This window comes from Aethalodelphis obliquidens, unplaced genomic scaffold (genome assembly GCF_003676395.1).
Source record: "Aethalodelphis obliquidens isolate GAN/ISIS:26980383/991018 unplaced genomic scaffold, ASM367639v1 scaffold80, whole genome shotgun sequence".
Lineage (NCBI taxonomy): Eukaryota > Metazoa > Chordata > Mammalia > Artiodactyla > Delphinidae > Aethalodelphis > Aethalodelphis obliquidens.
The window spans coordinates 5,843,267-5,866,699 of record NW_020838024.1 but is presented as its reverse complement, the minus strand read 5'-3'; the positions used below and the strand labels follow the sequence as shown (position 1 = coordinate 5,866,699).

At 43.9% G+C, this 23,433-nt stretch overlaps 1 protein-coding gene across 6 annotated transcripts in view; it reads left to right on the top strand.

Annotated features, from left to right (window-relative positions):
* The window catches only part of PDZD2 (PDZ domain containing 2), a 377,132-nt gene that overhangs the window by 302,149 nt on the left and 51,550 nt on the right, over window positions 1–23,433 (top strand). For all 6 annotated transcript variants that reach the window (XM_027092702.1, XM_027092705.1, XM_027092704.1 and 3 more), the window contains one exon: window positions 20,654–20,765. In XM_027092702.1, the coding sequence (XP_026948503.1) occupies window positions 20,654–20,765 (112 nt within the window). The remainder of the gene's footprint in view (window positions 1–20,653; window positions 20,766–23,433) is intronic.

Genomic DNA, 23,433 nt, shown 5'->3' with positions numbered 1-23,433 from the left:
ACACACACACACACACACACACACACACACACACACACACACACACACACACACACACACACACACACACACACCGTGCATGTGTGCGCACACAGCCCTACCTGGCGGGCTCCCAAATCTACTAATCACTGCTCACCTGGCATTTAGCATCTGCTGTTTTCTATTTATTTGTTGCTACATATCTTTTTTGGGAGAAGAAAGAAAATACTTACATTTATAAACTTTTGAAGTCAGGTATACCTCGTTGGACCCCCAGTATCCAATGAAGTACCTTGTATTCAATACATACTCAGTACGTATTTCTCAATCATAAATCTATCTGTAGAACAGTGGTTCTCAAAGTTCCCCAGACCAGCAGCATCAGAATCACCTGGAAATTTGTTAGAAATAAAAATCCTCAGGTCCCACCCCAGACCTGCTAAATCAGAAACTCCGACGTGGCATCTAAAAAAAATTTTTTAATAAGCCTTCCCGGTGATTTGGACTAAGGCTAACATTTGAGAACTTTAGAGCCCTCCAATAAAATGAGTGCCACATGCATTATTAGTAGCTATTGAAAAAAGTGAGTATCCTTTCTCAAGTGTAGATAATTATAGTTCATTTATTTTTAAGTTAATTTTATTGAAGTATAGTTGATTTACAGTGTTGTGTTAATTTCTGCTGCACAGCAAAGTGACTCAGCTATGCATTTTTTTTCACATTCTTTTCCATTATGGTTTATCACAGGATATTGACAGTTCCCTGTGCTATACAGTAGGACCTTGTTGTTTATCCATCCTACATATAATAGTTTGTATCTAGTTCATCTTTTTTTAAATGAGGTTTTTAAGGAAAAAAAAATGTCTGGCCTTGTGAGGGAGTGGCTCTTTTTAAAATGAAGAGAGGAAGAAGAGTTTTAATATAACAGGATGTGGAATGGGTGATACCTCTTGAGTGATTAGGAACCTGTCTTTCCCTTTTTATATATCTAACAAAAACAGAACAAAAATGGAAGTAATGATTGTCGTTGCCAAATCTGCAATTGTCGAAGCTCAGCTGGGAGGATTTTGTTTAGCACATCAATCAGCAGACCTGTATCCGGCTTCCTTTGGCATCAAGGGAATCAGTTCTAACATTTTTGGAATCACTGGTTTGGAAAATCTTGGAGAACTTTGGGGTTATTAGGGTTTAAGAAGGAATAAAGGACTTCACCTCTCAAAAGGAGAAAAGAAAAGCCAAACTGGATCTTATGATTCCGTAAGTCTGATGTTGGTGTTTGATTCTTCGTTTGTTGATGGCTTAACCCTGAGGTGTGGGAACCTGAATCACAGTCTTTTGGAAAAGGCAACATTCTGGGGGTAGATGTCCATCTATATGCGGAGAGAAAGGAGAGGCTCTCTTGTGTTTTATTTGGATTGAATACGTGGTAAAGAGCCTGGGCACTGAGGGCTTGCAGTGACGTGTCTGAGGGTGCCATTGCTGGTGAAGTCAGAGTGTGGGATTGTCTGTTGTTTGGGGCCTGAGCTAGATTTTTCTGGTGAATCGAACTTAGAGGCTAATGCAAGGAACAGAGAGCACCAAGAGTGTAAACTTGCGATTACTGTTAAAACAGGAAGGTCCCAGTGTCTGACTGAAAAATCAGGTCTTCACAGAGTAAAACTATTAATGCAGAGAGACACTGGCTCAGGACTCCCCGAGCTTTTTGTAAGGGGAGCAAATGTTCTTTACTAAAGCCTCGAGGGGAGGGTGTTAAGACAGGCTGCCCATATGGGCACAGGTGGGCTCTGCTGCTGCATCTCAGGGTCCCTCTGAGCACAGGGTAGTGGCAGCCACTGCTTAGAGATGTCTTCCATCTGCTCGTGGGTCAGGAAGTCTTTCCTTCTCCTTGGGCTTCCACTTTCTACTTATCTAACTTTAGGACTCACCTCCTCCAGGAAGTCTTCCTGGACACACATATCCTTCATGCCTGTAATACATACTGTATTTTCCTTCGTGACCCTTAACACAGACTGTAAAGACATATTTATACATATGACTGCTTGCTTACCATCATCTTCCCCATGAGTAGAGAATCCACGGGGCCAGGGCTCCTGTCAGGTTTGCTCACAGTTGGCTCTCAATATGTATTATGGATGGTTGGACAGGTGGGCAGAAAGGTGGACGGTCAATGTGCCCTCTCTCACTCCTTAATGCTCCTGCATGCCCCTCATCAAAAGGCTTAGTTACCTTCCATTGACTTGCCCGCCTTGCCCTGCACACCACGAATTTTAAATGGGCATGGCACATAGTGGGCATTCGTTGTTTGTATCTGCCTCTCCCTTTTGGGAGTTTCCATCTGGTATACAAATATCAGTGTATATAAGATCATTTTTCCAAGTATAGCACTGGGAGAACAGCATCCCTTCCCTTAAAATAGGACATCAGTGGAACCACCTCATTAAGTAGATTTCCTATTTTCTGTTTGGTTAAGCTTCCAGAGCTGCTAGCAGCTAGAAAGGGAACTTAGAAAAGGGAACTTTTAACAAATCAACCACAACAAAGGATTGACTATCCCCAGGGAGTTGGTGAAGTAGTAGGTGGAATGTCAGTGAAAAGACTAGCCAAAAAGGCCCCAGGGAAGACAGCATGGAACCTCGGGTCTCAAGATGCAGGTTCTGGTACATAGTCATATACAAGGTCAGGGCCACCAGGAACCTTGGGGGGTTGGCTGCTCTATACTTGCTGTTTTATAGGCTAGAAATCCTTGGTGAGAGAGAAGATCTCTGAGCTCTGCTGAGAGCAAACTTGTTCCCCTGGATAAGTCATGTTATAGCCAAGGCAGCAGCGAGGGGAAAGCAGAATGGCCTGGAAGGAAAAGATGAACGCATCTCACACACGTGAGGGGAAGAGCTGTGTGTAGCAGATGCGTGAATGTACGCAGGTAGCTCCCTGCTCTCGTGTATGTTAAAATGCACAGGGAGGGTACGGTTTAGGCTGATCATCTGATCCCCAGGTGCCATGCTGGAAGGCCTGTTTGGCAGATCTGAGTGGGGTCTAGTTTCAGAAGCTTCCCAGGTGATTCTGATGCTTTTTAAAAAGCAGACCTTTGAAAGATGGTGGCCACTGTAGAAAGCAGCCAATTCGACCACACACCTTTGTTAGCCACAGGGCAACTTCCAGACGTGACCCAAAGTGGCAGGGTCCCTAAGAGTCTCCTGGCTGGGAGCTGGATGAAGCCCAGGGACCAATCTGTGCATGGCTTTGAGATAAGAGGAGCTTTTAGGCCCCCAACTACCTTCCTCCTTCCTGCAGTCTGGGACGCAGGGAGAGAAGCTATGGTGGTTGTGCTGCTTGTGGGAAACTTGGAAGCACAGACCCCCGAGCCCGTTCTGCATCCTTTGTGAACACAGACTTGCTTGCAGACCTTGGCTGTCATTGCCTTCGCAGACATCAGTTCCTGGTATATGGACTGGTGTGGTTATTGCAGAAGCTGTATTATTCCCACCGACAGCCCAAAGCAGGCAGGAACTCGTACTGATCCATAATTCCCATGGGTTGTATGCTCTTCTCTCCACTGTCCCTAGCTGTGAACTACCCTCTCCTTCCCCTCAGCATCTTAGACTTCCCCAAGTAGATCTCAGTGCATTTAGATGTTCCTTAAGCAACTCTTTAGGTAACTCAGGCCACGTCAAAGAGGCTGCGTGTTGGGGCTCCCCAGGTGGCGCAGTGGTCGAGAGTCCGCCTGCCGATGCAGGGGACACGGGTTCGTGCCCCGGTCCGGGAAGATCCCACATGCAGCGGAGCGGCTGGGCCCGTGAGCCATGGCTACTGTGCTCTGCAACGGGAGAGGCCACAACAGTGAGAGGGCCGTGTACGGCAAAAAAAAAAAAAAAAAAAAAGAGGCTGCGTGAAGCTCGTTGCGGTATGTGGAACTGTCAGAGCGAGATCAGACAGACAAGTCTGCAAGGATCATTAGTCTAAGAAAATAAGATTTAAACTCGGGGGTGGTTTTTTGTTTGATTTGGTTTCATACTTAAGGAGATGAAGTGATTATTTAAATAGGCGGGGGGGAAATAAGGTAAGAATAATTATTTGGCCTGGATGCATTGCCCAGAAAACTGCTGACATGTGAATTAGGCTTATTCCCCTGGCACGTTTTTCTGGGGCCTGTTCCAACTCGTTACCTGGCTTTGTGCTGCATTTTCATCCGAGCAGTTTGCAGTTCTCAAGGAAGTCAACAGCTCAAGTGATTTGCATAGGAAAGCAAATATTGTAAGCTACAGCCTCCCAGCGCCATGGTCTCAGTAGGGTGAGCACACCCCAGGGCAGGGTTGGGGCGGAGTCAGATAGTCCCCTTGCAGTGTGGGCAGAAAGTATTAGAACTTGTATAGATTTTTATCTCATTTTAGATCGTTTTGTGTTTTATAGTATATGTGTACATTAGTACAGTAGCATAGAGTTATACATCATGAATCCGTGTTGGGAGTGCCTGATGGCTACACGATCTATAATGGTTGCCATCACAGCATGGAGCCGTAGGAAATACAGTTTAAAGAAATCCCCTTAGTATACAGTCAACTTTATTATCATTTTTGGATTTGAAAAATTCCTTCACATTGCAGTGGAAATAAAATACGGACTATCAGGGCACGTAATAAAGTTTCTTTGCCTCCACATTAACTTGGATGAAACTGACACCATAGTGGTCATGAAGTGACTATCACGTCAAGTAAGTTGGTTCCAATCTTTGGATATTCCATTACAGTATTACAAGATGCCTTTTAGCCCTGCCCCTTGTTATGAATTTTTCTCTTATAAATATCATCCTTTTTAATTTAGTTGTATACGTCCACTGGGAGTTGAAGTCTGTGGTCTGCCCATCGAAATGTGAAGTAGAGTATATTAAGATTGAAGAAAGGTGGCAGTGCAGAAATGGAACTGAAATAGACAAAATGATGGCAACCACACGGGGGAAAAAACAGGATTATGGGACTTATAAGTATAAATGAATATATCTTATATATTATAAATGAATATATCTTATTCATTTATGAGCTTTGCTAAGCCTTTAAGGTAACAGAAATCCTTGAGATGTATGTGTCTTTGGAGACTTTACATGGAGATGGTGCTGATACACAGTCTCACTCCCTTAAGAGAAACAGGATATCTCCACTTAGTTTCAATTCCAGTTATCGTGCTGGGGTTTTGGTGTTTTTTTAGGAAAATCACTTTGACAGTACATAGGTGAATTAGACAAATAGGCAATGTATGCTAGAAAAAAGCACACCTGACTTGAAGACTTCATGAGAAGTGGAAGATTTGAAGGGGTTTTGGTTTGGTTTTGGGTTGTTTTTTTTTTTTTTTTTTTGCTTTTTCACCACATTGTATGCAACATGGTAGTACAGAGCCTGGAAATAAAAACACAGCAGAATATGAGAGATCAGAAGTTCTCCTCTGGAATCCAGGGCAGAAATTTCTTAAAGAAGTAGAGCCATTTACAATGAATAGAATTCTCCTCACCCACCCGCTACTGTAACCGTGTTTGCTTGCCTAGCTTTTTACATAAGTACTGATGTAGCTCAGTGAATGATGTTTGCAGAAAAAAGAAATCCATGCCTCTCCCTTCTGGTTCTTCCCCTTACTTCTTAACTTGGGATATCCTTCCTTCTATTCCTGACTCTCGAAATTCTGAAGCCCCTCATTCCTCAGAGACTTTTCTAATCCCTCCGGCTTTCTGTCATCTCTGCTTTCTCTCATTGCCAATTCCATTTGTCTGTTTCTCACATTTTAGAACCTAGAGTCTGTCGTACAGAGTGAAGTAAGTCAGAAAGAGAAAAACAAATACCGTATGCTAATGCATACATATGGAATCTAGAAAAATGGTACTGATGGACCTACTGGCAGAGCAGGAATAAAGAAGCAGACGTAGAGAAGGGATTTGAGGACACGGGGGTGGGGGGGGAGGCTGGGAGGTAGTGAAAGAGTAGCACTGACATATATACACTACCAAATGTAAAATAGCTAGTGGGAAGCTGCTGCAAAGCACAGGGAGATCAGCTCGGTGCTTTGTGACCACCTAGAGGGGTGGCATAGGGATGGTGGGAGGGAGGCCTAAGAGGGAGGGGATATGGGGATACACATATACCTATAGCTGATTCACGTTGTTTTACAGCAGAAACTAAGACAACATTGTAAAGCAATTATACTCCAATAAAGATGTATGAAAAAAAAAAACTTAGGGCTTCCCTGGTGGCGCAGTGGTTGAGTGTCCGCCTGCCGATGCAGGGGACGCCGGTTCGTGCCCCAGTCCGGGAGGATCCCACATGCCGCAGAACCGGTTCGTGCCCCAGTCCGGGAGGATCCCACATGCCGCGGAGCGGCTGGGCCCGTGAGCCATGGCCGCTGAGCCTGCGCGTCCAGAGCCTGTGGGAGAGGCCACAACAGTGAGAGGCCCACGTACCGCAAAAAAAAAAACTTAAAAATCAGAAAGACACCTCCTGATTTATAAAGGAGTAGATGTTTTCAAAAATTTGTTGGTAAAGCTGATATTCAAATTTATTTCCTCTAGAAACAAACATATTTGCTTAATAAATATTTGTAGAATTCTCTTTTAAGCTAATGGTGGCAAATAGGTAGCCTGCATGGCACTGCACACCCCGTCTTCATCCCCCAAAACGGACATTTCTAATCCCTCCTAACAATCATCCCACTGGGACCGGACACAATCTCAGAAGCTGATAATGTGGCCTTGCAGGTGTCCACAACCAAACCGTAGTACTAGCCAACACTGGACTGTAGCCAGCTTTGACACAGCCATCTACATGCTGAGCGCCATGCCTAGTGCTTTGGGGGCTTCGAAGAGGTAGCAGTCAGTCTTCCTCTGTTACAGGATTTGTTATATTCCATAATGAATGATAGTTATTTCTATACTTTTTATATTCACCTCTTCCGTATAATAAATCTTTAGGAGCCATATGCTATGTTGACCTAGAGGAGGGGTGTCTCATTCCATCCAGGGATCAGACAGGGCTCAGTAGATGCGGTGATGTTTGACTATTCCATAGGATTTCTACAGGAACACCCACAGGAGTGGGTGACACCCTGGAGTGGAAAAATAACACGTACAGTGGTCCACAAACAGGAAATTTTAAGACTTGTTCAAGAATCAACAAATAGTCAATTAAGTGCAAATGTCCAGTCCATGCTTTTAGTTCCACACTAAAAAACTATGACTTATTTTACAAGCTATATACTCACTGATGATTTTAAAGTTGAGTTACAGGGTCAGAGTTTTTGTTTTAAGGTTCCTCAAGCAGTAAGGTAGAGGAAGAGCTGGGCTGAAGAAAGGCAGATGGAGGTGGAGGTGTTTGCTATAGCTCCACGGAGAAGTCAGCAGAGCCTGGACCGAAGGAGAGGGGCCCAGAGGGTGGAAAGGCAGGAAGCAGTCTGATGGGTCAATGGAGAAAGGGAGCAGGGCCAGCCGGCTGCCTGGAGAACTGGGTTCTGCAAGCAGGGCTCCTTGGTTACCACCAAGGAGTAAGTTTCCTTCTCCCCCAACCCCCGTTTTTTTTCTGAAGGCAGGACTGATCCTAAGCAGAATTTTGAGTGGGATTTTGTTTACCTTTGAACCCTCCAGCCTCTTGTCATTTGCTCCTCCTTACTTGTTGGACCCTCTCTCCCCAGGTTTTCTGGAGCCCAGTATCCTCATACTGTTCTAAACCCCCCACTGAGGTACCCATTCTCTCCCCTCTCCCCTAAGAGGTTGCATCCTCCCCCAGAAACCTCTCCTTTCTTCTTCTCCAAGCCATTTTCTCCCCTTCTCCCACCACCGCCACCACCACCAACAACAACAAAGACCAAAACACACACAAAACCCTTTCCATCTCTTCTAAGCCGTATGTTTGCTAACAAAGCAATGTGATTAAACCAGGTCAAATGGTGGCCAATAACCCTATGACACTTAGCAAAGTATGTGCATTTTTTTCATTAATTTATTTATTTTTGGCTGCATTGGGTCTTTGCTGTTGTACACGGGCTTTCCCTAGTTGCGGCGAGTGGGGGCTACTCTTCGTTGCGGTGCGCAGGCTTCTCATTGCGGTGGCTTCTCTTGTTGTGGAGCACGGGCTCTAGGTGCACGGGCTTCAGTAGTTGTGGCACACGGGCTCAGTAGTTGTGGCTCGCGGGCTCTAGAGCGCAGGCTCAGTAGTTGTGGTACACGGGCTTAGTTGCTCCGTGGCATGTGGGATCTTCCTGGACCAGGGATCGAATACATGTCCCCTGCACTGGCAGGTGGATTCTTAACCACTGCGCCACCAGGGAAGCCTTCAAATGAGTTTCTTATCAGGATCATTTTTAAATGAAACATAAAGATGAAATCACAAAAGCCTGGATGACACAGATGTTTTTAGAGGAAATACTATGGTAGAACAGTAAGCCTTGTCTCCAGCAGTAGCTTCCTTAAAATGTCTCTACTTGTCAGTACTTTCCCTTCAACTCATAAAGTTATGTTTCTTAAAATTCTTCAGCTTGTTCCCAATGATTTTGGATAGGGATGGAGGTGGGGCAATGGATCGAGCTCGGGTATGAGTTATTCCTGTAGATGAGAGGTCGGCAGTTGTAAAAGCCAGCTCATAAATATTTCAGGCTTTGCTGGCCAAACAGTCCCCGTTGCAACCATTCACCTCTGCCTTTGCAGTGCAAAAGCAGTCATAGGCAATAAGCAAACTGATGGGCATGACTGTGTTCCAGTAAAACTTTACAATGACAGGTATGGGGCCAGATGTGGCCCCCAGGCAGCAGTTTTCTGACCCCTGCTGTGGGAGATCATGTGTGAGCCTGGGACCACCTCCCCTATTACTACTTCCCCTGTGGGCTCCACGGAACACATCTCAGCTTTCCAGTCCAATTCTTCAAGAAGTACATGCCCTTAGAAACATATACCAGCAAATCAGCGTGAACTCAACGCCACTCTTGGAAAAAAAAGAACTCAGAGTACAGCTTGTGTTGAGCTGCAAAAGGCAGCAGATGGTCTTAGGGTACTGTCTGGAACTTAGCAGCAGACCAAAATTTCACCACAATGTCCTCAACATAACCAGGTACTGATTCTCTAAAATCTGCCTAAGTGGCATGTCCAGTTCAAACAGTCTTTTTCTGTTACAATAAGCCATTGTATCATGTAAAACTTCCTTAAAATGTTTGCATAGAAAAAAGGTGTTGGAAAAATCTGACCTGTTTACCATTATTGCTGAATTGGATTTGACTCAGAGGCTATATTAAGGCACCTCAGATAGTTCATTTCTTATTTTCTTTCCTGCCAATCTTCCTGTTTACTTCTTAGGTCTTTTGCATGCCTTTCTTTTTCTTTTTTGATAGCGTTCCCACGTCTACATTTTGTGTGTCTTGCGGTTTTCCTACCTATGTACACACAACTTGCATTTTATCCTTCTAGAATTTAGGACTAAGCATATCACAGGCCTGCTGCTCCCAGAGATGTGTCCAAGGCGAGCAGACAGCCGGCTCCTGCTGAGAAATGACCCAAGGGTCTGCCTTCACTAGCCAGCCCACAACCCCAGAGAAGAACTCCAAACCCCAGTCTTCTCACTGGGTCATAGGAACACGGCGACAGGGAGCATTCTCTTGCTTTGTAGAGAATGTCTGGACTTGCCTTGCCCGATTTCAAATTGTTACCAATTGATACCAAGGAGGGTATCTCCTTCTTGCATCTGCATCTCCTGTTCTTTTTGATGAACTGAGAGTCCCTTGAGGATACTGTCCTCTCCTTGGGAGGGTGACACATACAAACGCACCACAGGAGGGGCAGATGTGGGCCAATGACTGATTACACTTCTGTACCCTTAAAGGTGATTTCTTTGCCTCACCTTTCTGAAAGACCAAGGGATCTACTTAATTTGTATGCCTAAAAATCAGCCACGTCATCACCAACAAAGTGTGTTAAGCCTGTTCACATTGTTTGGGGATGATAAATGGGAGAACACGGGAAATGGGCTCAGATAGAACAAGGACAGTATTATTTCATTGGCGAAGCAACGGCCTGAGCACCTCAGTTGACATCAGCTGCTGCTTCTCCCCCAGCTGCATCTGATGCTCTGTGTGGACCAGAGCATGCTGCGGGGGGCGGGGAGGGGAGGGGAGTTTTACTTTTCAGTTTTACTGTTTTCTTCTTCAGTGCTGAGTTCGTCTCTTTGTTGGAAAGCAGTGAGTCTAGCGTAGCAGGAGATTTGTGTTTGAATTTCTGCAGTCAACGCACAGGCTTCTTGCTGCTTGAGGCTGAGTTATTGTTGTTCCCATTCCCTTTTTCTGAATGGTTTTTCATTCCCAGCGCTGGCCTCTGATGGCCATCTGCTTCTCCTTTGGTCACTCGAACATTTGCCCCAGAGATTTGGAAAATGAGCTTCCTAAAAGCTAAAAGGAAGCCTAAAAATAAGCTTAGTGTGACTGAAGCATGATAGAGAATTCACCATCCTCCCCTGTCCTGTAGATACTGACCAGGGGGATGAGCCAGCATGGCTTCCTAAGGATTTGGAGCTTGGATGTCTTCTGTCACATCTGCAGATTTTTTTTTTTTCTCTCAAGTGTTGGGAACCGTAAAAACATGGCATGAGCTGGGTGCAACCAGTCCTCCTGCAGTTTTCCTTGGGATCAGATGTTCACTCAATGGAAATAGTTGGAGATAAAAGCCATACTTTGCATGGTTTGTTTGTAAGGCTTCAAGAGTTAGCTGAGAAAGACAGGTGCTTAGGAGTTAAGCACTATATTAATCACAGTGTGTTCAAGGAGATCTCATAAATGCTTTGGACAGCAGTTATAGGACATTTCTAAGTACTAGAGTTTTACTTTGGACCCAGGGGGCCTGTCTCATGAGTAATGATGGTTTGCTCCCCACCTCCAGAGGACTAAAATTTGCCAGAAGCTAAAACTCAATCCCTATGCTATTTCTCATCCAAAATTATTTCTAGCCACATTGTCCAGTGCAACTTTTCAGAGGTTCTGCAATGAGGTAAAATGTCAACATAATAATGATATTCAAACAGTTAAAATACCAACAAATTCAAATCCCTTTGCAAGTCATAATCCAAAGATGTTCAAATCTAAAACAATTAACATCCAAACTTAAATTTCCTTGACGTTTTGAGTTAAAAACCAAAGTACTTAATGACCTCCTTTGATCATTCTGATTTCTTGTTTTGTTCCATCTTAGAAAAATGACGTACTTGATGCTGGGTGGAGATGGTTCCTGTTCTCCATCTGCAGACTGGGCTGTCTTCTACTGTAACAAATATGGCTGTTTCAGCTCCAAGAAAGTTGAATTTGTTCAACGGCATGTCTCTTGTGTGCTTTACTTTTTAGTGAAATGTAAATGAACAAAGAGTAAATGGACCCATAATGGTCTCAAGTCGTTGGCCCCACACCCTTGACATGTTAAAAAAAAAGGAACCAATTCCTAGCCCCTGGACAGTTGTCCCAGGCAAAATTTTGTTCCCAGGATCTTATTTAATTTTGCCAGAGACCCCGTCAAGAACTGAAAAAAGTCTGAGGTTTTTACACTACAGTTTCATGGATGCTGGTAGAAGACATGAGATTCCTGAGTCAGAGACAAATGACTTTATGACTCATGGCACAGCAAGTAACTTTCGGCTTTCTCTAATCCCAGTTTAGGATTCGGTCTCAGCTTAGAGCTTCCTGTTTGCATAATTCCCACTCCCCCCAGCCTGTGGAAGTGAAGCAGAGGGCCTCAGATAGATGCATACACAGTGGATTTGCTTCACAGCTGGGAACCCTGAACGTAGGCAACCTGAATCTTTTATGATGGGCTAGAAGCAAACTTGATGGCCCTTTGCTCCAGAAAGAGACGTGATTATACTGGACAGTGAACAAACCAGACCCTTCCTTCTGAGACACTGTCTCTAACCTTCAAGGCTGTTCATCCAACATCCTTGAAAAGATAGATAAATCCAGAGTAGAAACAGCCTATGCCCCTATTCACAAGCTACACAGAAATGGGAGAGACCCATGGAGAATGGTCTCCCAAGGCTATAGCGCAGACTCAGTAATAGCAAGTAAAAGAAGATTGATGGTAAAAAATATTCTTGGCTTTTCTTAAAAAGATGCCAGTCAGTCTATAGCAGTTGTTTGGAGTCTATGACCATGAATTTAAACCCAGCGGCAAGAATCTACCTCCCAGTCTGGGTGGAGGAAAATCAATCTGGTCCTGCTTAAAGTGCTTTTCATTTCTATTCAAAAGCCTCTTGATTTGCATTTATACTTTGAGATGAAAGCGAAGGCCTCCCTGATGTACTGCGTTGGGTGTGGACTGTACCTCTGCCAGAGGTTCCAGTTCTCAAGAGCAGACATTTTCAGTCCTGGGCCTCCTTTTCCATCTCCACTGCCTCTTGGCATAGACGTGCTTAGCCTGGAGGAAGCTGCATCTCTCCTCCCCAGTTTACTCATCTGGAAAAACACCCTCTGCAGATTCCTGAACCAAACCTGCTGTCAGGAGTTCTGAAGCTTCTGTCCTAATGAGCTGGTAAAGGCTAATACCTCTGCCACCTGCTCCATGAGATTTGTTTTTCCTCAGGTTTTGAATATTCCAGGGGTCGAGTAGCACTGCTTTCTGCTATGCTTGGGGGTGGGGGGCAGTAATTGGATCCGCCTCTAGTGGTTCACATCTGCCTCCTTTGGGAAAGACTCACTTACGTTTCTGTTTAACCTTTCTTCTTTCTGTGAAAGACTCCTTTCTTCTTTCGTGGCCCTGCTTGCTGAATCAGTGTGCCATTTTTACTTCTCCTTTGCTTTCTGACTCAGATTTATTTTTTCTAAAATACTCTTCTAGATTCTGTTGTATATATAAAAAAAAGAACAAAAAGAAAAGAAATAGATTCTGTTGCGTGGGGCCCATCATCGTGAAGGAGATAGAATCAGCGAGCCTTCTGTTTACTAAAGTATCTATTGTCCTAGTGCGTCTCGACCACCGCCACCTCTGAGCTGGCTAATTCTACCCAGGAAATATTCTCCCATCAGACCAACATCAAGTTCTGGCTTACTACCATCCTGCCTGGCTCCCCTTTGGGATGCCTGTTTGCTTTTTTATAGTCCTAATTTCGTTTATTTCCCAGGCCACTGCTGTGGGGGGGAAAAAAAAAAACTTTGTCCCTTTAAAATTTACCCAGAAATTGTTTTATTCTTCCTGGTCTTCCTCACCCCTCACCTTTGAATCTGTCCAGACATTCAGACCCCTCTTGGTACAGCCATTCCAAGTCCCCTTGCTCAAACTCTTCATCTGCAGTTTATAAATCACATCTCTCATTGGTTTCTGGGCCTGGGACCCCCCATGGGGGAGTCATTGCATTGTGTTCTCTGCGCTTTTGCCTCCCTTCCTCAGTTGGATTTCCTGAGGTCCCAGTCACCCCCTCTAAACGAGGAATAACCAGTGTCTCCCACTTTTGTGACGCCCATTTTCAGAGTAGTAGTACAGGAGCTGGTACATCTCTTTTCCTTATACACCGCGCTGCCCTTGACCTCACAATCTCCTCTCCCCTTATGTCTGTCCAGTCTGTCATCTAAGATCTCATCTTTTCTTCTAAGGACTTAGCTTTCTTTCTTCAGCTAACATCGTGTTCATCGTGTTCTCTTTATGTTTTTTCTCTTCCACTGCTCCTATTCTGATGGTAAGACCAGAGTATGTTCTCAAATCCTCCTTTGGTGTCCTGGGCAAAGCTGATTTTTAAAAACTAAGTGCTCCAGGCACATGCCTTTAAAATTGCCTTCTCAGCTGTTAGGTTTGCAGTAATTTTAGGGAGTTTTCTTCTCATCTTGAATCCAGGAAGGTGGCATATTCTCTTTGGGTGCCCATTTGTTTTGTTTTATTCATTAATTAAATCTGCTATCTTTCTGTAGGTATGAAGTTGAAATGTATATCTCTGCAGTCGAGTGGTATAATCATAGTCAATGTAATCATCAAAGCTAGAGGCATCCTGAGATCTAGTGGGGAGAAAGCTTGAGGGTTGTTTTTTTTTTTTCTATTTCGGCTAAACCTTCACTATACCCCTATGATACACGTTAGGTACCCTACTGGTACCCTCAAGCACATTCTTATTTAATCCTCATAATAACCCTATAAGATAATTACAAGGGAATTTTAACCCTTTAAAAATAAATAGTATCATTGCCACTTTAAAATGTTGAAGAACTGCCTCTGACATCAATACTCTGTTAATATATTATGGGTACAACACATGTGACAACCTATGGTACATGTAAACTTCATTATACTTTTTTTTTTAACACCTTTATTGGAGTATAATTGCTTTACAATGGTGTGTTAGTTTCTGCTTTATAACAAAGTGAATCAGTTATACATATACATGTATTCCCATGTCCCCTCCCTCTTGCATCTCCCTCCCACCCTCCCTATCCCACCCCTCTAGGTGGTCACAAAGCATCGAGCTGATCTCCCTATGCTATGTGGCTGCTTCCCACTAGCTAGCTATTTTACATTTGGTAGTGTATATATGTCCATGCCACTCTCTCACTTCGTCCCAGCTTACCCTTCCCCCTCCCCATATCCTCAAGTCCATTCTCTACATCTGCGTCTTTATTCCTGGCCTGCCCCTAGGTTTGTTTTTTTTTTTAGATTCCATATATATGTGTTGGCATATGGTATTTGTCTTTCTCTTTCTGACTTACTTCACTCTGTATGACAGACTCTAGGTCCATCCACCTCACTATAAATAACTCAATTTCGTTTCTTTTTATGGCTGAATAATATTCCATTGTACATATGTGCCACATCTTCTTTATCCATTCATCTGTCGATGGACACTTAGGTTGGTTCCATGTCCTGGCTATTGTAAATAGAGCTTCAGTGAACCTTGTGGTACATGACTCTTTTTGAATTATGGTTTTCTTAGGGTATATGCCCAGTAGTGGGATTGCTGGGTCATATGGTAGTTCTATTTTTTAGTCTTTTAAGGAATCTCCATACTGTTCTCCATAGTGGCTGTATCAATTTACATTCCCACCAACAGTGCAAGAGGGTTCCCTTTTCTCCACACCCTCTCCAGCATTTATTGTTTGTAGATTTTTTGAGGATGGCCATTCTGACCGGTGTGAGGTGATATCTCACTGTAGTTTTGATTTGCATTTCTCTAATGATTACTGATTTTGAGCATACTTTCATGTGTTTCATGTGTTTGTTGGCAATCTGTATATCTTCTTTGGAGAAATGTCTATTTAGGTTTTCTGCCCATTTTTGAATTGGATTGTTTGTTTTTTTTTTATTGAGCTGCTTGTAAATTTTGGAGATTAATCCTTTGTCAGTTGCTTCATTTGCAAATATTTTCTCCCATTCTGATAATTGTCTTTTCGTCTTGTTTCCTTTGCTGTGCAAAAGCTTTGAAGTTTCATTAGGTCCCATTTGTTTATTTTTGTTTTTATTTCCATTTCTCTAGGAGGTGGGTCAAAAAGGATCTTGCTGTGATTTATGTCATAGAGTGTTCTGCCTATGTTTTCCTCTAAGAGTTTTATAGTGTCTGGTCTTACGTTTAGGTCTTTAATCCATTTTGAGCTTATTTTTGTGTATGGTGTTAGGGAGTGTTCTAATTTCATTCTTTTACATGTAGCTGTCCAGTTTTCCCAGCACCACTTATTGAAGAGGCTGTCTTTTCTCCATTGTATATTCTTGCCTCCTTTATCAAAAATAAGGTGACCATATGTGCGTGGGTTTATCTCTGGGCTTTCCATCCTGTTCCATTGATCTATATTTCTGTTTCTGTGCCATTATACTTTTTATACACTTCCTGTGCTTGTAGTTCATACGGAGCGTGGGACAGAGGTTTCTACAATTGCTAATTAAAATACCTTTATTCTGAATTGAGGGCAGCCTGATGATAACAACTCTGCCGTATTCTTTGGCTGATGGGCTCCTTTGGTGTAGCTGGGAGCCTCCATTGTCCATCTCTGGAGTAAGGCTGGGAGAGCAGGGAGGAGTGCGGATATTCCAGCTCAGTCCTGCGGCTCCTTTGGAGGCTGGTTCTGTTTGGAGCAGGGCAGTGGTGAATTACAGAGACCCATACTCTATTCCACGTGCATAGCCTGGGCTTTTATGAATCCTCTAAAGTTTGTCTAGGTCACTCCTGACTCCTTGGAATCTCCCTCAAAATCAGATCCACTCTTAACCTGTGTCATCACTTCCAACTCTTTGGGCCATTTCTTACACCACTGCTTCAGCCTTACCTTCATTCCCACTTCCAGAGCTCCTCTGTCTCCTGGGCCTTTGTGGGAGGTCTGTGTGCAAATTGAGTTGCTTTGGGGCTTTCTCCAACTCCTGTTTAGGATTCAGCTTTCCCAAGTGAGATCTGTGACCTCACATTTGCTTACTGGTTTCCAGAATTTTGTTGCTCTTGTCTTCTATTCTCTTTGTGGGATTATCCCTTTCGTTTAAAAAAGAAATCTCTTCCCCATCATTTTAGGGCGGTTTCAAGAGGGAAATCTGCCATCTTTAATCAGAAGACTATATCATTTAACTCTTAATTCAAGCCCTATTTTTCAGACGACAACATTAGAGCTCCAAGAGGTTGACAAACATGCCTAAATTGCTACTAAATGGTGCAACCAGGATTTATGCCCAGGATTCTCAACCACACTCCCCTACCACCTTGCTATAAAACCAGAAGCTAGAGATTCTTCTTCACTGAGAGAGAATCTCATAGGTTATAGGTGTGGGAAACTGTACGAATAGAGAGGCTCTAAACCTGGAAATTGGCAAATTATATTAGATTCCATTAATATAATGGCATTGTTATATGACACGTGAATTGGAAATTGCTGATGAATAATAGATTATATCAACTGTTTCTCTGAACCAAAGGCCTTCCAGGAGAACTTTCTGCACATTTCATTTTAGAACAACTAAAATGACATCATTTCCAGAGCAGTTTGATTTGTTCTGCATGTCTGAAAAAAAAGAAAAAAAAAGTACAGCAAAGGGTCTTTCTTACAGTGTGGACATTTTCAGACAATAGTCATAAAACTGAAGAGAGGTTCATTGTAATCAAACTGCACTTCATATGTTGCTACTTCCTGAAATAATCTGGAACTAATGTATCTAAGCAACCTACTTCCTGTTCATTGAGTTATAAGCCACCTAAAACCATGACAGACTGGTTTTTTGTTACAAGAGGAAATGGTTCCATTTAAATTCAGAACCTTTTGCTAACGTGGCCAGGAGATTCTGAAATAAGATTTCACTTCTGCCTCAAGCTCACCAGTGTGCCCTTTGCCACGCTTTGAGATATCTCTGGGTTCATTCTGATTGATTTTAGCTTTTAGCTACAGGCTTTCGGTAGTTATGTAACATACACCATCTTGAGCGTAAGATTTCTTTGGTATAATCTTTTGGTATTTTATAGATCATAGAAACCAAATCATGTCATTCTTTGGTGCATTTCAGGATTTAAAGAAAGAAAATATTGTTTCTTAAGGCTGTGGTTCTTTCTTCTAAACCACCTCCCCAGATTCAAAAAATCAAAGAGCTTACAGCATTCGTGTGTGCGTCATAAAGATTTCAGATTCGACATAGAGCATGTAAAGCTCTTGTAAAACTCTACACCACTCATTTTGTACGCTCTTCACATATAATCTATCCTAGATCCCGGGTATGTGTTGTAAACAAAATGGTATTACTTTAGGGTCTCAGTTTATTTCCTCATCTGTCAAGTGGAGATAATATTATTTACCTTGAGACATATTTGCTGTGCAAATTAAATGAAAAAAAATCGAGGTGAACGAACTGTACAGTACAGTATTGATCATCCAAAGTGTTAATTGAAAAGCATCTCAGGTTGGAGGTGGGAAATAGCCTGGTAATACCTGAAGGTGGAGATCCAGAGACTGAATGTGGAGTCGCAGCCTCGCCTGTAGGAGTTGGGAAGCCTCGGACAGGCCACTTTCCTTCTGTGAGCGCTTCTGTCATCTCCAGAATGTCTCCAACTGTGTGCAAACCTGGGGCTGTGCTGAAAAACTGGAACGCAGAGTGGAAGGAGGAAACCTCACAGGTCCAGGAACGGTGGGCTGGGGTTGCTTTCCTCCCTTGGCACCTGAGCTTCTCAGTCAGCCTTTCTGATTGTCTGAGACTTGACCACTGTGTAGTAAGCCACCCATGTAATGGGCATCAGAGGAGGTAATGACTAGCAAACTGAGGAATACCTTTCTCTGGGAGCCTGGGTCAGGCGGTGTAACCGGGAAGAACCAGGAATTTTACTCCGTCTCCAGCAATTGCTGTTTACGGTCTGGAGACAGATTCTTTCCATAAAGTTTTTAAGCCAAGCACAGGAGAGGCCCTGAGGCTTCTCTCTGGATTATTCCTATTTGCATGTCTCCTTCTGTGCCACCCCCCCCATCCCTGGCATGTCTCCAAGAGGCTTCTTTTGTACTGTGTATGAATTAATGCCCCAATTTGGTGTTGGGAAAGATGTCCCTCTAGAGAATCTCTAAAATCACCCTCAGGATTCCATTCTTGCCTTTACTTCATAATTTAAACCTGGAGACCTGCCAATCCCGGACGTTGTAATAGGAATTCACCAAATTTATCTTTGTTTTATATATCAAGATTAATTTGTTTTCCCAATGCCTCTTCCTCAATTCGCCTACATCTCCTCATTTCTCAGAATTTTTCTTTTCTTCTTTCTCATCCCAAAAGATACTTGAACTTGAGGGGGATGGGGGAAGCTTCCAGATCTTTTATATTACATATAAGAGTTAGCTAGAAACAATTACCTCTTAAAAAGGGGGCTTACCTGGGAGATTACTCTTACTGCTTACTTTATACGTTTTCATAAACTGAATTTGATATACAATGTATAATTTTTATTATCTCTTAAAATTCAGGGTTTCTTTTTTCTTTACATTATGATTACAAGACTTTCCAATGACTGCTAAGTGGTAAAGGATATCATCTGTGTCTTTTTAAAGGACATGTATGTTCCTTAGTGTGAATCATACCTATTTTAATTAATATGACTTTTTTTCTCCAGAACCTCAAAGGAAAATAAAATTTCAAATGAGAAGGCTCATTTGTTCGATGTATCTCCTAAGTTTTCTACATGTAAATTTACCCCCCAGATTTTTTTTTTTTTTTCCCCCGATACGCGGGCCTCTCACTGTTGTGGCCTCTCGCGTTGCAGAGCACAGGCTCCGGACGCACAGGCTCAGCGGCCATGGCTCAGGGGCCCAGCCGCTCCACGGCATGTGGGATCTTCCCAGACCGGGGCACGAACCCGTGTCCCCTGCATCGGCAGGCTGACTCTCAACCACTGCGCCACCAGGGAAGCCCCCCACTCCAGATATTTTCATAACCACTCTCAAGCACATGAGTCTCCTTCTCCTCTCTAATAAGCATGGCTCTTCTTAGCATGTTGGGCTTTTCTCAGATGGAGGACCAAGGGGCCTTGGGGTCATCCTTTCTGCATAACCTCTTGGTGTCTGATAATGTAGACATACAACTTACAGACATGTGGGCTGACTTCATAGATGCCTCTGTGTGTCCTGGGTGGTGCTTGATTCTGGAAGGTATTTAATCAGTACTCAGGAGTGTTAAAAAACAAAATTCAGCTGAGTAAATTTGAAGATCTAATTGGCTTTATTCAGCAATTCATGTCTCGGGCAGCATCCCATCTAGAAAAGAGAAAGGCACTCTGAAGAGTTGTACAAAATGGAAGGTTTTATAGGCGGACAGAGGGTGGGGCGGAAGTTACAGGGCTGGATTCTTTCAGGCGAGGTTACCGTCCCTCAGAGAAAAATGGGGTTTCAGGCAGATTACCTCACTGACCAGGAGATTACTGGCTGACTGGTTTAAATTCTACTCCTGGGAGAGGCTGGAACTGCAGTTCCTTTAGGTATGAAGTCTTGGTGGGGCTTAGCACAAGCAACTCCATTTTGGAGTTGTTGTTTCTTTTTTTTTTTTTTTTCTTTGTGGTACGTGGGCCTCTCACTGTTGTGGCCTCTCCCGTTGCGGAGCACAGGCTCTGGACGCGCAGGCTCAGCGGCCATGGCTTACGGGCCCAGCCGCTTCGCGGCATGTGGGATCTTCCTGGACCGGGGCACGAACCCGTGTCCCCTGCATCGGCAGGCGGACTCTCAACCACTGCGCCACCAGGGAAGCCCTGTTGTTTCCTTTTAATGGGAGTGTAACACATGGAATATCTGGTTGACCCAGGGTGTAGTTATTTGGCTGCCACAAAATCAAGGCTTTACTGTATTTTAAGAATTTTAGAATTGAATTTAAAATTTCTGGTTTAATCATTGTTGTAGTTTGTACTGTAGGGAAAAGCACTGGCCCACCAGTCAGGAGACCTGCAGTCTACTTGTGGCTTTGTGACCACCTGGGTGACCTTGATCAACACGCTTTCTCAAGAAACAAAATGGCCCCATGGACCCTTTCCAGTTTGAACCCTCCCTGATTCTATGCTGTGCGTTGAGATGCGTGCCGAGGAGGAACTTGTCAGTGTGAGGCTGTGTGGTTCCAGGTTATCTGAAGGGCTGTGCTTTGATCCCGTGAACCTTTTTTCTCATGTGACACCTGTATTGCTGCTGCTTGAGCCTGAGATAATGTCTCAGAGGAGATGGCAGAAGTGGCCGCAGACTAGCCTCTCCCATCAGCTCTGTGCTTTCTGCATTTCAGATGCCTGGGACAGAGGACTCCCAAGATGCATGCGGCCCCGAGGAATCCAAGGGGTCCTTGGAAAGTCCGAAACAAGGAAGCAGTAAAATGAAACTCAAGAGTCGTCTTTCAGGTATGTGGACTCTTTGCCTGATACACCCGCCTGAAATGGAGCTTCCAGCCTCAGGAGCTCGGGAAGATAAAGTCATTTGCAGGATGAGCTCTTTTTTTCCTTAAAACCTCCAAATTCTTTTTCCTTTTGATGGTGCGTGCCCCGGGCATAACAGCCACCTTCAACCTGGCTGCCCACGTCAGTATTTTTATTTGAGTCATAATGAAATGAATGTCAACATCTCTGTTTGCCTCTGCTTAAACATCAATTTCCTGTAGTGTTTGGTTCACCTACTTCAACAGGACTTAAGGTGACCCTTTCACTGTGGAATACTCCTGATGGCCTATCTTTCCAGCAAACATACCTCTTCCTCAAACCCCTGGTCCATGGGAACCTGGGGCAAAGAGCTATTTATTTAGTAACAAATCTGCATCTCAACTAAATGGGGTAGGGGGAGGGGGGAAATGGGATGGAGGTGTAGTTTTTGTAACAAATAGATTTGCCATTTCCTGGGCACATCATAGCAGCTGGCCTAGGCCCTGAGAGAGAAAGTCAGAGGCTGTGTGTGGGGACTTCTGTGGGTCTGAGGCACTTTAGCCTTTACAGGCTCTTTCTATAGAAAAAAGAGGGGAAAAACCCGCAAATTATATTTCATGGCTGCGCTGGTATAAAGATACAAGCTGGATTCATTATCATCTATTAATTACTATTATGTTCATTTTTTTTCTCCTGAATTTAAAAGAAATCAAAACATTTTTGCGGGCCCCTAGAAGTGGCATGGGCCCTCAGCAATGTGTCTGCTGGTCTCACGGAGAAATCACCCCTGGCTACCCAGCTGTGAAAGACATCTGGTCTAGCAGGAAAAGCAGGCATTTGGAAGCTTGGTGCAATCAAGTTTACCCCTCAGCTCTTAAGTTACCTTATGACCTCGGCCTGGTTATTTAACCTCCCTGAACCTCCACTCCCTCGCCTAAAAAAGGAGATGATCATCCTGACTTTGAAAGGTTGAAACAAACAAAAAACACATAAAAGCACCTAGGACAAAGCATGGTGTATGGCCATCCCCCAGTATGTCAGTTTCATCTTCCTGCCGTCTCTGGCTGCCAACCAAGAGCATCTCCAACCCACATTGCCTGCCCCCTACTATTCTCAGGTAAGGTGGCAGGTTTAGGACCATAAAATACATCCATTTAAAAAAAAAAAAAAAACTCAGTGACAAAATGAATTGCTTTGTACTTGTAACTCAGAATAATTAGGTAGTGTCTATCTGACTGAGTGTTAGGATATGGGTTTGTGACAAAAAGCAATGTGATGACCAGAGTCTGATAAGACTAGAGGGAAAGATGGTCCTCACATGCGGAGAACGACCAGCTCCCCTTCAGCCCCGAGGAACAACTGAGAGAAATACATCTAAACCCTATGTGTGTTTGCGGTGGGGAAGGAGGTTTTAGGTCAGCTGTCTGATCAGCACCTTATAAACAGTTCCCAGGGGAGGGTCATAGAGCTCTGGGGAAATACAGGGACCTTTGAAACCAGTGCAGTCACATTCCTCATTTTATGGATGTGTCCAGAGAAGTTAAGGGGATCCCAAAGGTCACTCATTCAGTCTGTCTTCCAGACAGAGTTCTTCCTACCCACCCCTTGGCTTCCTGAGGAACTTGGAGAGAATCCCATTCCCCAGTCTGGGGCTTTACGGATACAGATGTGGGGAGGGGATCCTAGCTGACGACCTTCCAGATCTATGATTCTCCATGTTCGTACTATTAATTTAGAATGTGCAGGACATTCAGCTGAGTAGTAAATCCAGAACTGGCTACTCTTTGCCACAAATGGATGCCACCCTCTCTTCCTGTGTTTTTCCTAGACATCCAAGGCCATAACAAGGAAATATAGTAGAAGAAGCACATGCACAAAGTCAGGAAGAACTGTGTGCAATTCTCAGCTCTGCCATTACTGGCTGTGTGACCTGGGACAGGTGACTTAACTTCTTTGGGTCTCAAATTTTTCACCTGTAAGATGAGGGTTATAATTGCAAATCAGTGTGAATGCCTTCTAAATGCTGGGCCTTGTTGAGAGATCCAGTTGAGCGAATGTATATGGTACCGCAACTCCCAACTGTGGCAGCAGTAGGCCCTCACCACATGGTAGCTGCCATTGTTATGACCGTCGTCGTCAATATCACGTTCATCATTGTCATTTTCATTATCATTATTCATCGTTCTCGCTCCCTCTCAAGAGGGGAAGATGCTTGAATGGGTTCAGATAGGAAGATTCTCAAGAGCTTGCAGGTCATGATAAGGCACGAACAAGAGGTATGAAGACTGAAATGTCTCTGAGTTGTGATACTGGGGGAGGCATCCAGAGGAAGCAAGATAAAGGATGGCCAGTACATGGGCGGGGCTTGGTAGAACACAGGAGGAGGAAACCCGGGGTCTAGACTTGGGGCAAAATGCGTGAGAAATACTTAGGGACGATGGGGAAAAGAATTGGTTAGAGAAGTTTTTGGGAACTGTTTTTCTGCCTCAGCTATCTGAAAGATCCAATAATCCAACAGTAACGACGATTCAGTCCAGCAGAGAGATTTGGGGGAAGGAGATTCTTGGCATGGGAGGTGATGGTGTGGGCAAAATTGGGTAAAACTTCAAGTGATAGTTATATGCTTCCCAGTTTGGGTAAGGATGTGGGTAGA